Genomic DNA, 14,815 nt, shown 5'->3' on the forward strand with positions numbered 1-14,815 from the left:
CTCTTAGCATGAGTTCTTAGGTGGCTGATACGAGAGCCACAGTCCCTGTCACAGGTGGGACAGATAGTCGTTGAGGGAAGGGGTGGGTGGGACTGGTTTTCCGCACGCTTTTTCCGCTGCCTGCGCTTGATTTCTGCATGCTCTCAGCGATGAGACGCGAGATGCTCAGCGCCCTCCCGGATGCACTTCCTCCACTTAGGGCGGTCTTTGGCCAGGGACTCCCAGGTGTCAGTGGGAATGTTGCACTTTATCAGGGAGGCTTTGAGGGTGTCCCTGTAACGTTTCCTCCGCCCACCTTTGGCTCGTTTGCCGTGAAGGAGCGGAGGAATGTTGGATGGCGGAGGCTGTCTGCCGAGAGCACAGGAACGGTTCCCAACAGCGATGAGCAGGGGGTACCTGGAGGAACTGACGATCAGGGAGGGGGGAGGGGGAGACCAGGATTGAGGAGGCCTAAACTTTCCTTGTGGGGGCCACATTAGAAAATGTTTTAAAAACTTATCTCTTTGGATCTCATCTGGCCCCAACTCTAGCATCCGCAGCCTCACCTGGCGAGAATGCCACAATGGTTACCTAAAACAGAAGAGGTTTTTGACCAGGTACATACTTAACACAGTGAGTGACTCACCTCCTGACTCCCCAAAGCCTTTCACCATCTATAAGGCACAAATCAGGAGTGTGATGGAACACTCTCCACTTCCTTGGATGAGCGCAACTCCAACAACACTCAAGAAGCTCGACACCATCCAGGACAAAGTAGCCCGCTTGATCGGCACCCCATCCACCACCTTCAACATTCACTCCCTCCACCACCGGCGCACCGTGGCTGCAGTGTGCACCATCTACAAGATGCACTGCAGCAACTCGCCAAGGCTTCTTCGACAGCACCTCCTAAACCCGCGACCTCTACCGCCTAGAAGGACAAGGGCAGCAGGCCCATGGGAACACCATCACCTCCAAGTGCCCCTCCGAGTCACACATCATCCTGACTTGAAAATATATCAGTCGTTTCTTCATCATCGCTGGGTCAATATCCTGGAACTCCCTCCCTAACAGCACCACAAGGGCTGCAGCAGGAGAGTCGGTAACCAGAGGACACAGATTATAATAATTGGCAAAAGAACCAGCGGGGAAGACGAGGAGAAATAGTTTCACGCAGCGAGTTGTCACTGTAAAGTCCTTACTCTACAGCATGAAACCACACGAGGCACATTCCAGGGACAAGGCCACTCTGTGACATTAACTCTTTATTACAGCACTCCAGACATGATGACCTTGCGTGGGACCTCCCTTTATATACCTGAGTGATCAGGTAAGGAGTGTCTCCCACAAGTTCAACCCCCGTGGTCAAGGTGTGTATCTAAGTTGAGTGCATACAGTAATGCAGTGGTGTTACATTGTAGTTACAAACATGACATCACCTTCCCCCCCCGCAAAGTCTTATTGGGATCATAGGTTTAGTCTTTCAGGTGGCCGACGCTCCCTCGTGGAGCGCCGCAGTTGGGCTCTGGTTGTTGGACACTGACGTGAGTGTCTGTCACCTGTGGTGATTCCGGCCTGTCTGGGCTGACCGCAGGGACTGTGCATTCTTCTGATTGCTCTTGTTGCTCGTTCACTGGCGGTAGTGTGAGCTCCATCTCATGGTCTTCTTCAGGTTCCTCCGTGTCCTTGCTGAACCTTTTTTTTTACTTGGTCCAGATGCTTACGGCATATCTGACCTGGTTAAGTTTTACTACAAAGACCCTATTCCCTTCTTTGTCAATTATAGTACCCTCGAGCCATTTGGGCCCCATGGTGTAATTGAGGACGAATGCAGGATCATTTATTTCTATACATCTCCCCCTCGAATTATGGTCATGGTACTCATTTTGTGACTTGCGCTTGCCCTCAACTATGTCGGTCAGGACTGGGTGGATGAGGGACAACCGAATTTTGAGTGTCCGTTTCATGAGTAGCTCTGCGGGCGGGACCCCCGTGAGCGAGTGCGGGCAGGATCTATAGGCCAGCAGGAGGCGCGATAGGCGGCATTGTAGGGAGGGTCCTTGAATCCTGAGCATACCTTGCTTAACGATTTGGACTGCACGTTCCGCCTGGCCATTGGAGGCCGGCTTCAACGGTGCAGTCCTGACGTGGTTGATGCCATTGCCCGACATAAATTCCCGGAATTCATAGCTCGTGAAACACGGGCCATTATCACTAACCAGGATGTCCGGCAAGCCATGGGTTGCGAAGATCGCACGTGGGCTTTCCACAGTGGTGGATGACGTGCATGAATTCAGGATGATGCACTTGATCCATTTCGAGTACACATCTACAACATCTTCCCCATGAACGGGCCCGCGTAGTCAACGTGAATGCGTGACTATGGCTTGGTGGGCCTGGGCCACGGGCTGAGTGAGGCCTCCCTGGGGGCATTACCCAGCTGGCCACATGTCGTGCACCTGCGAACACAGTGTTTCCAGGTCTGAGTCAATTCCGGGCCACCAAACGTGTGACTGGGCAATGGCCTTCATCATCACAATGCCTTGGTGCTCGCTGTGGAGTTCCCTGATGAACACCTCCCTGCCCTTCTGGGGCATAACTACCCGGCTGCCCCATAGCTCATCCATCTGTCTGTGGAACGGTCTGACCTCCTCCGTGTGCGGGCGCCCAATCCCCAGTCAGGACACATTTCTTAATCAGGGATAGGAGGGGATCTCTGTTTGTCCAGATTTTGATCTGGTGGGCTGTGATAGGGGAGCCTGCACTGTCAAAGGCATCGACAGCCATGACCATCTCAGCACTTTGCTCAGCTGCCCCCTCAGTGGTGGCCAGTGGAAGCCTGCTGAACGCATCAGCGCAGTTTTCAGTGCCGGGCCGGAGCCGGATGGAGTAGTCATAAGCAGCCAGCGTGAGAGCCCATCGCTGTATGCGAGCTGATGCGTTGGCATTGACAGCCTTGCTGTCTGACAGCAGGGATGTGAGTGGCTTATGGTCAGTCTCTAATTCAAACTTCCTACCAAAGAGGTACTGATGCATTTTTTTTACACCATAGACACATGCGAGCGCTTCCTTCTCGACCATCCCATAGCCCCGTTCTGCTTGAGAGAGCGACCTGGAGCCATAAGCCACAGGTTGTAGCTGACCCTTAGCATTATCCTGCTGCAACACACACCCAACCCCATAGGACGATGCATCACATGTCAGAACTAAACTTTTGCAGGGGTCGTACAGGGTCAACAGCTTGTTTGAACACAGTAGGTTTCCCGCCCGATCAAAAGCCCGTTCCTGACAATCCCCCCAAAACCAATTGCAACCCTTATGCAGGAACACATGTAGCAGCTCCAACAATGTGCTCAAGTTCGGCAGAAAGTTCCCGAAATAGTTCAACAGTCCCAGGAATGAACGCAGCTCCGATGTGTTGCAGGGCCTGGGTGCTCGTCGAATCGCCTCTGTTTTGGATTCAGTGGGCCGAATCCCATTTGCAGCAACCCTCCTGCCCAGAAACTCAACCTCGGGAGCAAAGAACATGCATTTAGACTTCTTGAGCCGCAGGCCTACCCGGTCCAGTCGGCGTAGCACCTCCTCCAGGTTGTGGAGATGTTCCTCGGTGTCTCAACCCGTGATGAGGATGTCGTCCTGGAATATGATCGTTCCAGGAATGGATTTAAGCAGGCTTTCCATGTTGCGTTGAAAAATTGCAGCCGCTGATCGAATGCCAAACGGGCACCTGCAATACGCAAACAGTCCCTTGTACGTGGTGATGGTGGTCAGTAGTTTAGATTCGGCGGCCAGTTCCTGGGTCATATGGGCTGAAGTGAGGTCCAACTTGGTGAACAGCTTGCCGCCTGCCAGCATGGCGAAGAGTTCCTCCGCTCTTGGGAGCGAGTATTGATCTTGTAGGGACACCCGATTGATGGTGGCCTTGTAGTCGCCACAGATTCTGACAGAGCCATCCGCCTTTAGAACGGGGACGATGGGGTTCACCCAGTCACTGAATTCAACAGGCAAGATGATGCCCTCTCGCAATAGCCGGTCCAATTCGCTCTCGATTTTCTCCCGCATCACATACGGCACCGCTCTGGCTTTCTGGTACACTGGCCTGGCGTCCGGGGTGATGTGTATCACTACTTTAGTGCCTTTGAAAGTCCCGACGCCAGGTTGGAATAGTGAATCGAATTGTTGTAGGACTTGTGAGCACAAACTTCGCTCCACCGAGGACATTGCATGAACATCCCCCCATTTCCAGTTCATCTCGGCTAACCAGCTCCTCCCCAACATTGCGGGACCATTGCCCGGGACAATCCAGAGCGGTAGCCGATTCACTAACCCATTGTGTGTGACAGCCAACATTGCACTGCCTAGCATCGGAATGAATTCTTTGGTGTAAGTCCTTAATTTTGTCTCGATAGTTCTAATTTGGGTCTACTGGCTTTAAGTGGCCATAGCTTCTCGAATTGCTGAACCCCCATGAGTGACTGGCTGGCCCCCATGTCCAGCTCCATGTGCACAGGGATACCATTCAATAAAATCCTCATCATCATTGGTGGCGTTTTGGTGTATGAACTGTGAATATTCGCCACATAGACCCGCTGAACCTCGGCGTCCATCGATTTGCCCCAAAAGTCTTCCTGACTCACAGAACTCTCTTCTGGTCCATCTGCCTCATATATTAGTCTGGTTGCAGGCTTTCTGCACAAACAAGCTAAATGGCCACTGAGGTTGCAGTTTCGGCAGACAAACTTTTGGAATCTGCAAGATCTGGCTGAGTGTTTTCCCCCACGCCTCCAGCACGAGTTAAAGTTTAGATTGTTGGGGACAATAGGGCTACGGCCAGGAATTCCGTGCTGACTGTCTCTTTGACTGCCCTTAAGTACCCTATTAGTGGGTGTCAATGGCCCCATCCCGGGCCGCATTGTCCACTGTGATGGCGTGAACGTCGGTTCAGCCTGCCATTATCTCTGTTGAGGTCCTACCCTGGGGTCTATTACTGCTTGATGAATGTCGGGCTGCCCCTGTCTGCCTGCGGGGCTCTGAGTAGCATTGAGGACATTGACTCCCTGATCCATCACCGCGTTGGAGGCAGAATTGCGCGCGTAAATCATTTTCGTCTCTTCCTCCCCCGCCATGAATGTTTGAGCCAACAACGCCGCCGCTTCCAAAGTCAAGTCCTTGGTCTCAATTAACTCATGAAAAATTCCCACATGACCGATACCCACGATAAAGAAGTCCCTTAGCATTTCCCCCCTGCAGGCGTCTGTGAACTTACAGAGGCTGGCCAAACGCCGGAGGTCCGCTACAAAGTCCGGTATGCTCTGTCTTTCACGACGTCGGCGGGTGTAGAATCTGTGTCGAGCCATGTGTATGCTGCTCGCCGGCTTGAGGTGCTCCCCAATCAACTTGCTAAGCTCTTCAAAGGTTTTGTCCGACAGCTTTTCGGGCGCCAGTAAGTCCTTCATGAGCACATAAGTCTTTGGCCCGCAGCTGGTCAAAAGATGAGCCCGACGCTTGTCGGCCGCTGCATCCCCCAGCCAGTCTTTTGTGACAAAGCTCTGCTGAACTCAACAAAATCGTCCTAGTCTTCCCCAACGCAGTACCGTTCATCCATGCTACCAGTGGCCATTCTCGTGGGTCGTGAATTCCCGTTTCTCGTCGCCAATGTAAAGTCTTTACTCTACAGCATGAAACCACACGAGGCACATTCCAGGGACAAGGTCACTCTGTGACCTTAGTTCTTTATTACAGCACTCCAGAAGTGATGACCCTGCGTGGGACCTCCCTTTATATACCTGAGTGATCAGGTAAGGAGTGTCTCCCACAAGTTCACCCCCTGTGGTCAAGGTGTGTATCTAAGTTGAGTGTATACAGTAATACAGTGGTGTTACATTGTAGTTACAAACATGACAGTTACGATCGGGAATGCACTACCTGAAAGGGCAGTGGAAGCAGATTCAATAATAACTTTCAAAAGTGAATTGGATAAATACTTGAAAAGGAAAAAAAATTGCAGAGCTGTGGGGAAAGGGCAGGGGGAGTGGAACTAATTGGATCACTCTGTCAAAGAGCCAAATGGCCTCCTTCGGTGCTGTAAGATTCTGTGAAGCTTTCTCAACCTGTGATCTGAAAGCAGGCTAACAAGAGTTTAAATTGGATTCAGGGACACTTTCTAACACTGGTAAATCTTGCTAACATTCTGATGCATTTGGATTCCAGCTTCTCAGCGTTGAATGTTTGACTGACATTGTGTGTGGAGCTGTGGTGTAGCAAGAGCTGTTCAAAACGGCACCAGGCCTGATTTCCTCCTTGCGTGTGTGGAATGGTATTTCTAGAAGTGCCAATTGCTGTCCCATTATAAAGATTAAGGGTGTTAACTCTTACAACAGAGGCAACCTCAAGGTCATTGAAGTCATAAATCCCACTATAATCAGCAAATGATAAAACGACTGGGCAGGCCACTGCTAACAGCAACGGTACCACTCCAGCCTATAAAAGGCAGCATCAAGTCAATTGGCATGGTCAGAAAGATGAAGTTACTTTGTCTCCTCGGGTTGGTTGCGGCCGTCCTGGCTGATCCTGCCATTCAGCGATTCGATGGGTAAGAGCTCTCTCACCGCGTCATAATAAAAGCTTCATTATCATAGGCAGTCCCTCGGAATCGAGGAAGACTTGCTTCCAATCTTAAAATGAGTCCTTAGGTGGCTGAACAGTCCAATACGAGAGCCACAGTCCCTGTCACAGGTGGGACAGATAGTCGTTGAGGGAAAGGGAGGGTGGGACAGGTTTGCCGCACGCTCTTTCCGCTGCCTGCACTTGATTTCTGCATGCTCTCGGCGATGAGAGTCGAGGTGCTCAGTGCCCTCCCAGATGCACTTCCTCCATTTAAGGCTGTCTTTGGCCAGGGATTCCCAGGTGTCAGTGGGGACGTTGCACTTTATCAGGGAGGCTTTGAGGGTGTCCCTGTAACATTCCTCTGCCCACCTTTGGCTCGTTTGCTGTGAAGGAGTTCCGAGTAGAGCGCTTGCTTTGGGAGTCTCGTGTCTGGCATGCGGACAATGTGACCTGCCCAGCGAAGCTGATCAAGTGTGGTCAGTGCTTCAATGCTGGGGATGTTGGCTTGGTCGAGGACACTGATGTTGGTGCGTCTATCCTCCCAGGGAATTTGTAGGATCTTACGGAGACATCGTTGGTGGTATTTCTCCAGCGACTTGAGCTTACATGTGTAATGGGTCTGACTCCATGGTTCCCGCTCGTTATTTGTGCTCTGCTTTTTTCTCGCCAAGGGAGAAGGTATTTCGCCTGAAGCCCACGAGTGAACGGGCAGTGTGGTTCATGAGAGGCCTGGCCGACATTGCAACGGTATGACCTCAGCCCACGAGCTTTAAAACATCTCCAAAAGTCCTTCTCCGGTAAAATGACTGAAGCATCTCTCTCTCTCTCTCTCTCCCACCCCCCCTTTTTATCCAGATTGACTTTTGGCGACCTGACTCCATCGATCAAGTGGCTGTAGACATTGATGTGGATTTCCGAGTGGGTGTTAAGGACATAGCAAAGATTCAGGATCTGCTGGATGAGAGCGGACTAGAATATGAGTAAGTTTTATCGAGCCACCAATGTTTTAGTGCTGAGGTGCTTCTGCTGAAGCCAGCCATGAGTGTAATACTTTGAGTTTTTTTTCTCTCTCTTCCCTCCCACCTCCAGAGTTTTAATTGAAGACCTTCAGCCAATGATTGAACAACAACTTGATAATAAGGAGCGTTCAGCCACTCAGCACAGTTATATAAAGTACAATGACATGGATACGGTACGTCGTAATCTTATCTGTTCAAGACACACACACCCCCCCACACACCCTCCCCCCACCCCCCGCTCCACCACCATGCTCCTGCTTGGCTAGGTTGAGTGTAACCATTGCTGCGATAGACACTTTAGAGGCATGTTAGGATAGGGAGAAAGTGGAGGGTGGGGTTGTTACAGCAGCTTGTATGATAGCAAGGATATTTGGATCCTGTATTAGGGAAGGACCAACCTAATTTTATTGGCAGTTACAGTGCCGCAGAGTAAATTGTATGTGATGCGTGTTGAGACATATTGGAGGGACATGGTAAGGTGCTTTATAAATGTAAAGCCCTGTTTTTAACCACCCGTGCTCAAATAGAATGGGGCGTGTGGAGGGCGGATTAAAATAGAGACAGTCTCCTTGCCATCTTCTCGTTGCAGTCCCACCCGTCACCAATTTAATGCCCAGGTTTTGGGAGGTATATGAGACACTCTCCACAGGCAGGCAACTGAAGGCCTGATAAATTATGCAAATGTCGAGGTCCTACGACCCAAATAGGACCCCGTTGTGATGGTAACGTGCAGTTACAGGACTCTCACTGGGTGCTGGACCCGCCAGGGCAATCTGCCGGCACTTGGATCCAGGGCCAGAAAAGGAACCAACTTTAATAGTTTCTTTGTGGGCTAGGAGGAGCAGGGCCTGACATTGTAAATGGTTTCCCCTCCAGCTGCATCAAGTTGTGTTCACTTATCACTCTTATCCTTGCTGACCTACATTCATTGCTGGTCCCCCGAATGCCTCCAATTCAAAATTGTGTTTAATCCCTTCATGGCTTCATCTCTGTAACCTCCTCCATTCCTACAACCCAAACTGTCAGTTCCTTCAACTCTAGCCTTTAGTGCATCACTTCGAGTCTCATCGTCCCACCTATCTGTCTCTATCTGTCCCATCTGACAGAGACTGTAGTTCCTGTATTGGACTGTTCAGCCACCTAAGGACTCATTTTTAGAGTGGAAGCAAGTCTTCCTCGATTCCGAGGGACTGCCTATGATTCGTGCTTCACTTCTGCCCCTTCGCCTCACAAGTGTTGGCCATGTCTTCAGCCGACAAGGCTCCATGCTGTGGAATTCTCTATCTAAGTCCATCCACCTCTCCACCTCCGTCTCCTTTAAACCCACCCCTTTGGTCGATTTTTCAGTAATCCCTCCTAATATTTCCTTCTTTAGCTCAGCGTTCATGTATTTCTGTGCAGCGCCTTGGGACATTTTTTCATATTGGCGTTAATATATAATTACAAGTTGTTTAACATACAGTATTGTTTTAACTCACCAGCAGACTGTTACAAGGGTTGACCAAGTACGATCCTAAACTCACACAGTAAAATAGTAAAGAGCAAACTCCTGAAATTTTTCTCGCTGCTGTTTTAGCAGAGGCATTGACCCTCTTACAATAAATGCTGGCCTTGCCAGCGATGTCCACATCCTGGAACAAATATTTTTAAACAAATGAGTTGATGCCCCCTGAGAGAACTTTAAATGCACTCAGCATTCATACCTATTATTGCACAGTTTAATATCAAGCCCTCAGTGTTCTAAGTAGCATAGGTCACTGTGAGATTGAGGAACAATAAATATCACTTCAGTTTAATGTCTCATCGGAAAGATGCTGCAACTGACAGTGCAACACTCCCTCAGTACTGCACTGGAGTGTCAACCGAGATTTTGTGCTCAAGTCTCTGAGATGGGTCTCAAACCCACAACCTTCTGACTCAGAGGCGAGAGTGCTACCCACTGAGCCACAGCTGGCACCTCAGATATGTTTTTGAAGGGCATTTGGGATGTTGGGGATGGGTGTTGAGCATTTTCTCTTACCAAATCATCACCTATTGCCTTCACATTTTAAGAAGTTATTTGTTTACCTGAAACAGATCAATGCCTGGATTACCAGCACCGTCGCCAGAAATTCAAACTTCATGTCCCTGACGGAAATTGGAACCAGCTATGAAGGACGGCCCATCTATGCCATCAAGGTAGCTGGAATTATTTCAATGGGTATTTTCATGGAAGAAAATTTATGTGAGAGGTTACCAGAACTTAATCTGGTCTCATTGGTAGGAAAAGATAGACATAATCTAAGCCGTTAAAAAATCATGAAGAAAATCAGTGAACTCATTCTGTACTTGACCAGAAAAAGAGAACTAGGCCATCTGATCTAATCAAAGTATGCCTTGAACTAAATGTAAGTTGAGGATTTACAATGGCTAATTTACCGAATAGTTTCCGGAGTGAGTGTGACTTTGACTGAGGCATTTTGAAAAAAGAACTGGATTGTCTCCTTACACAATAGAAGGAAGAAAGGCTTAGAGATCTGTGCCCGAAAGTAAGAAAGACGTGATCTGAGTGGGTCTGCTGCATGGCCTTAAATGGCAGAGGGCGCTGGGTTGGGTGAATGGGCAATTTTCACCGGCTCTTAGCTTCCTACATTCCTGTGTTGTGAAAAGATTTGTAATTATTTATTTCACTCCTTTGTTCAAGATCGGAGCGAAAACAGGTCGTTCTAAACCTGCGATCTTCATGGACTGTGGGATACACGCTCGAGAGTGGATCTCGCCAGCATTTTGTCAGTGGTTTGTGCAAGAGGTTAGTACAAAATTTTAGGCGTTTAAATTTTAATATAGATGAATTTAAAAGGATTATGAATTATATCTCATATAAAACTCGATATTTCCAAGGGGGAAAAATTGGTGTATGTGCGCCTCTTGTTAGCGCCCTGGACAAACGCCTTTGCGCCCGGGCGCGGTGCTGACATCGACTTCCGCCATAATAGGCAGGAGTTTAACAGCGGCGCTACAGAGTTACACCTCGATCTCCTGCACTCAGGGATCATGATGTCATCGCCGCGTGCATCGCCCCGTTAATATCCTAGACCCGCAATTCACATCCACCCCCCGCAGCAGCGCCAGGCGGAAACACCAACAGCCACAGGAGGCACAGATCGGGCGGCCGGCCGCTACCGGGGCAATGATTAAAGGCGAGGTGGCCAAGGTAAGTAAAAAATAAACTTACCTTTGTTGCTGACATTTTCTTCGCAGGTTCCTGCCCACGATGGTTCAGCCCGGCACTCTGCTCGAGTGCCGGAACGATTCGTGAGCTCGTCGCTCCCTTTGTGGTCCAGGAAGGTGACTAATAAATTGCAGAGCCTGCAGCGATGGCCCTTCCCTTTAAAGGGGAAAGGGGCCTGTGAACGCGGCAGCCCTGCAAGCTCCACATTGCTGAGATCTCCGCCTCGCCTGCGTCCTTTAGCGATCCAAGAAGGAAGTGACGCGCTGATTTAGCTCTCCACTTCTTTCCTGGAGCGCAAAAGCCAATATTTTGCAAGCGGAAAGCAGTAACGCCTAGTACTAAGTTTTCCAGCTTTCAAAAGTTACCGCCCCCAAATGGGGCAATAATGAATTTCACCCCCAAGTGTGTCAGTTTGTGTCAGTTATATTAAAGTGGCTTTGTCGTGTGGTAACGTCGCTAATGACACACTTTATCAGGTCTGCAGCCAGACCAGCAAAAGGTGATCGGTAATATCTTCGTTGGATGTGATGCGCTTTGGCATATTTACCAAAGCGCTTATTTCAATGAATGTCTTTTTTTCCGTCCAACTTTAGTCACATCAACTGCTGCAAACTTCAGAACGTTAAACGATAAATAAGTTAGCCTCACTACCAAAAAATACATCATCGTGAACTTCAACAGCAGCAGTATTGGGATCTTTCCATGTAGTTTTGAAAAGGCTGAAGAATCCTGGATAGACCTTTAATTCTGAATTTAAAGATCTTCCATTTGAATGAATTTCCAGATTACACTAGTTATTCTGCATGGGTATGAATCATCATCATCATAGGCAGTCCCTCGGGATCGAGGAAGACTTGCTTCCATTCTTAACATAAGTTCTGAGGTGGCTGAACAGACCAATATGAGAACCACACAGGTGGGACAGATAGTCTTTGAGGGAAAGGGTGGGCAGGGAGCCCGGTTTGCCGCACGCTCCTTCCGCTGCCTGCGCTTGATTTCTGCATGCTCTCAGCAACGATACTGAAGGAGCTCAACGCCCTCCGAATGCACTTCCTCCACTTAGAGCGGACTGGTCTTTGGCCAGGGACTCCCAGGTGTCAGTGGGGATGTCGCACTTTATCAGGGAGGCTTTGAGGGTGTCCTTGTAACGTTTCCTCTGTCCGCCTTTGGCTCGTTTGCCGAGGACGAGTTCCGAGTAGAGCACTTGCTTTGGGAGTCTCATGTCTGGCATGCGAACCACGTGGTCTGCCCAGCGGAGCTGATCAAGTGTGGTCAGCGCTTCAATGCTGGGGATGTTGGCCTGGACGAGGACGCTAATTTTGATGCGTCTGTCCTCCCAGGGGATTTGCAGGATCTTGCGGAGACATCGCTGGTGGTATTTCTCCAGCGACTTGAGGTGTCTACTGTACATGGTCTATGTCTCTGAGCCATACAGGAGGGCAGGTATTACTACGGCCCTGTAAACCATGAGCTTGGTGACAGTTTTGAGGGACTGGTCTTCAAACACTCTTTTCCTCAAGCGGCCGAAGGCTGCACTGGCGCACTGGAGGTGGTGTTGGATCTCATCATCAATGCCTGCTCTTGTTAATAGGAGGCTCCCGAGATAGGGGAAGTGGTCCACGTTGTCCAGAGCCACGCCGTGGATCTTGATGTTTGGGGGGCAGTGCTGTGTGGCGAGGACAGGCTGGTGTAGGACCTTTGTCTTACTAATGTTTAGCGTAAGGCCCATGCTTTCATATGCCTCGGTAAATACATCGACTATGTCCTGGAGTTCAGCCTCGGTGTGTGCACAGATGCAGGCGTCGTCCGCGTACTGTAACTCGATGACAGAGGTTGGAGTGCTCTTGGACCTGGCCTGGAGACGGCGAAGGTTGAACAACTTCCCACTGGTTCTGTAGTTTAGCTCCACTCCAGAGGGGAGCTTATCAACTGTGAGGTGGAGCATGGCAGCGAGGAAGATTGAGAAGAGGGTTGGGATGATGTCACAGCCCTGCTTGACCCCGGTCCGGACATGAATTGGGTCTGTGATGGATCCGTTGGTAAGGATCACGGCTTGTATGTCGTCGAGGATGGTGACGTACTTTTGGGGGCATCCGAAACGGAGGAGGACGCTCCATTGACCCTCGCGGTTGACAGTGTCAAAGGCCTTTGTGAGGTCAAAGAAGGCCATGTATAAGGGCTGGCGCTGTTCCCTGCATTTTTCCTACATGGGTATGAAGACAGGCTTATAGTAACCGAAACTTGTATTTATATAGCACCTTTAACATGGTAAAATATCCCAAGGCACTTCACAGGAATATTATGACAAAAAATTTGACACCAAGCCACATAAAGAGAAATTAGGGCAGATGACCAAAAGCTTGGTCAAAGAGGTAGGTATTAAGGAGCATTTTAAAGGAGGAAAGAGAGAGAGGCAGAGCGGTTTAGGCAGGGAGTATCAGAGCTTGGGGCCGAGGCCACAGAAGGCACGGCCAACACTGGTTGAGCGATTATAATCAGGGATGCTCAGGAGGGCTGAATTAGAGGAGCGCAGACATCTCGGGGGTTGTGGGGCTGGAGGAGATTACAGAGATAGGGAGGGGTGATAGGTGAGAGAAAGATTTGGAAATAAGGATGAAAATTTTGAAATCGAGGCGTTGCTTAACCAGGAGCAAATGTAAGTCAGCGAGCACAGGGGTGATAGGTAAGCGGGACTCGGTGCGAGTTAGGACACGGGCAGCCGAGTTTTGAACGACCTCAAGTTTACGTAGGGTAGAATGTGGGAGGCCAGCCAAAAGTGTGTTGGAACAGTCAAGTCTAGAGGTAGCAAAGGCATGGATGAGGGTTTCAGCAGCAGATGAGCTGAAGCAAACAGGTGATGTTATGGAGTTGGAAATATTTGGTCTTAGTTATGCCGTGGATATGTAGTTGAAAGCTTATTTCGGGGTCAAGTATGACACCAAGGTTGCAAACAGTCTGGTTCAACCTAAGACAGATGTTAGGGAGATGGATAGAGTCAGTGGTTAGGGAATGGAGTTTGTGTCAGGGAACAAAAAACAATGGCTTCGGTCTTCCCAATATTTAATTGGAGAAAATTTCTGCTCATCCAGCACTGGATGTCGGACAAGTAGTCCGACATTTTAGGCACCGTGAAGAGGTCGAGAGAAGTGGTGGTGAGGTAGAGCTGGGTGTCGTCAGAGTACTTGTGGAAACTGACTCCATGTTTTCGGATGATGTCGCCAAGAGGCAGCATATAGATGAAAAATAGGAGGGGGCCAAGGTGTTTCTCTGGCTACGATTAGGTAGATAAGAACGGAACCTGGTGAGTGCAGTCCCATCCAGCTGGACAATGGTGGAGAGGTCTTGGAGAAGGATAGAGTGGTCAACCATGTCAAAGGCTGCAGACAGGTCGAGAAGGATGAGGAATGATAGTTTACCTTTATCACAGTCACAAAGGATGTCATTTGTGTCTTTGATGAGAGTCATTTCGGTACTGTGGCAGGGGCAGAAACCTGATTGGAGGGATTCAAACATGGAGTTCCGGGAAAGATGGGCACGGATTTGGGAGGCGACAACACGTTCAAGGATTTTAGAGAGGAACAGGAGGTTGGAAATAGGGCAGCAGTTTGCAAGGACAGAGGGGTCAAGGGTTGGTTTCTTGAGGAGTGGGTGATAATGGCAGATTTGAGGGAGAGGGGGTCAGTACCTGAGGAGAGAGAACGGTTAACAATGTCGGCTAACATGGAGCTAGAAAAGGAAGTTGGATGGTCAGCAGTTTGGTGGGAATAGGGTCAAGGGAGCAGGAAGTGGGTCTCATGGACAGGATGAGCAGGGAGAGGTCATGAGGGGAGATTGGAGAGAAACTGGAGAAAGATGCGAGGTCAGGGCTAGGGCAGGGGGGAACCTCAGAGGAAGTTTGGCCCGGCGGGCTAGGGAAAGGAAGGGAAGAGACAGAGGCATCCCAGCTGAACGGGTGGTCTCAATCTTAGATTCAAAGAAGTCCATAAGCTCCTCACACTTG

At 49.7% G+C, this 14,815-nt stretch overlaps 1 protein-coding gene across 2 annotated transcripts in view; it reads left to right on the plus strand.

Annotated features, from left to right (window-relative positions):
* The window catches only part of LOC139265986 (carboxypeptidase B-like), a 108,429-nt gene that overhangs the window by 75,129 nt on the left and 18,485 nt on the right, over positions 1–14,815 (plus strand). The window contains exons 1-6 of one of the 2 annotated variants that reach the window (XM_070883674.1): positions 6,501–6,571; positions 7,257–7,332; positions 7,441–7,565; positions 7,675–7,777; positions 9,681–9,782; positions 10,288–10,392. In XM_070883674.1, coding sequence (XP_070739775.1) covers positions 6,501–6,571; positions 7,257–7,332; positions 7,441–7,565; positions 7,675–7,777; positions 9,681–9,782; positions 10,288–10,392 — 582 coding nt within the window. Of the gene's footprint in view, positions 1–6,500; positions 6,572–7,256; positions 7,333–7,440; positions 7,566–7,674; positions 7,778–9,680; positions 9,783–10,287; positions 10,393–14,815 lie in introns of those variants that run through there. The other variant, XM_070883675.1, reaches the window with a different exon arrangement.

Source organism: Pristiophorus japonicus, chromosome 6, assembly GCF_044704955.1.
Source record: "Pristiophorus japonicus isolate sPriJap1 chromosome 6, sPriJap1.hap1, whole genome shotgun sequence".
NCBI classification, from domain to species: Eukaryota; Metazoa; Chordata; class Chondrichthyes; family Pristiophoridae; genus Pristiophorus; species Pristiophorus japonicus.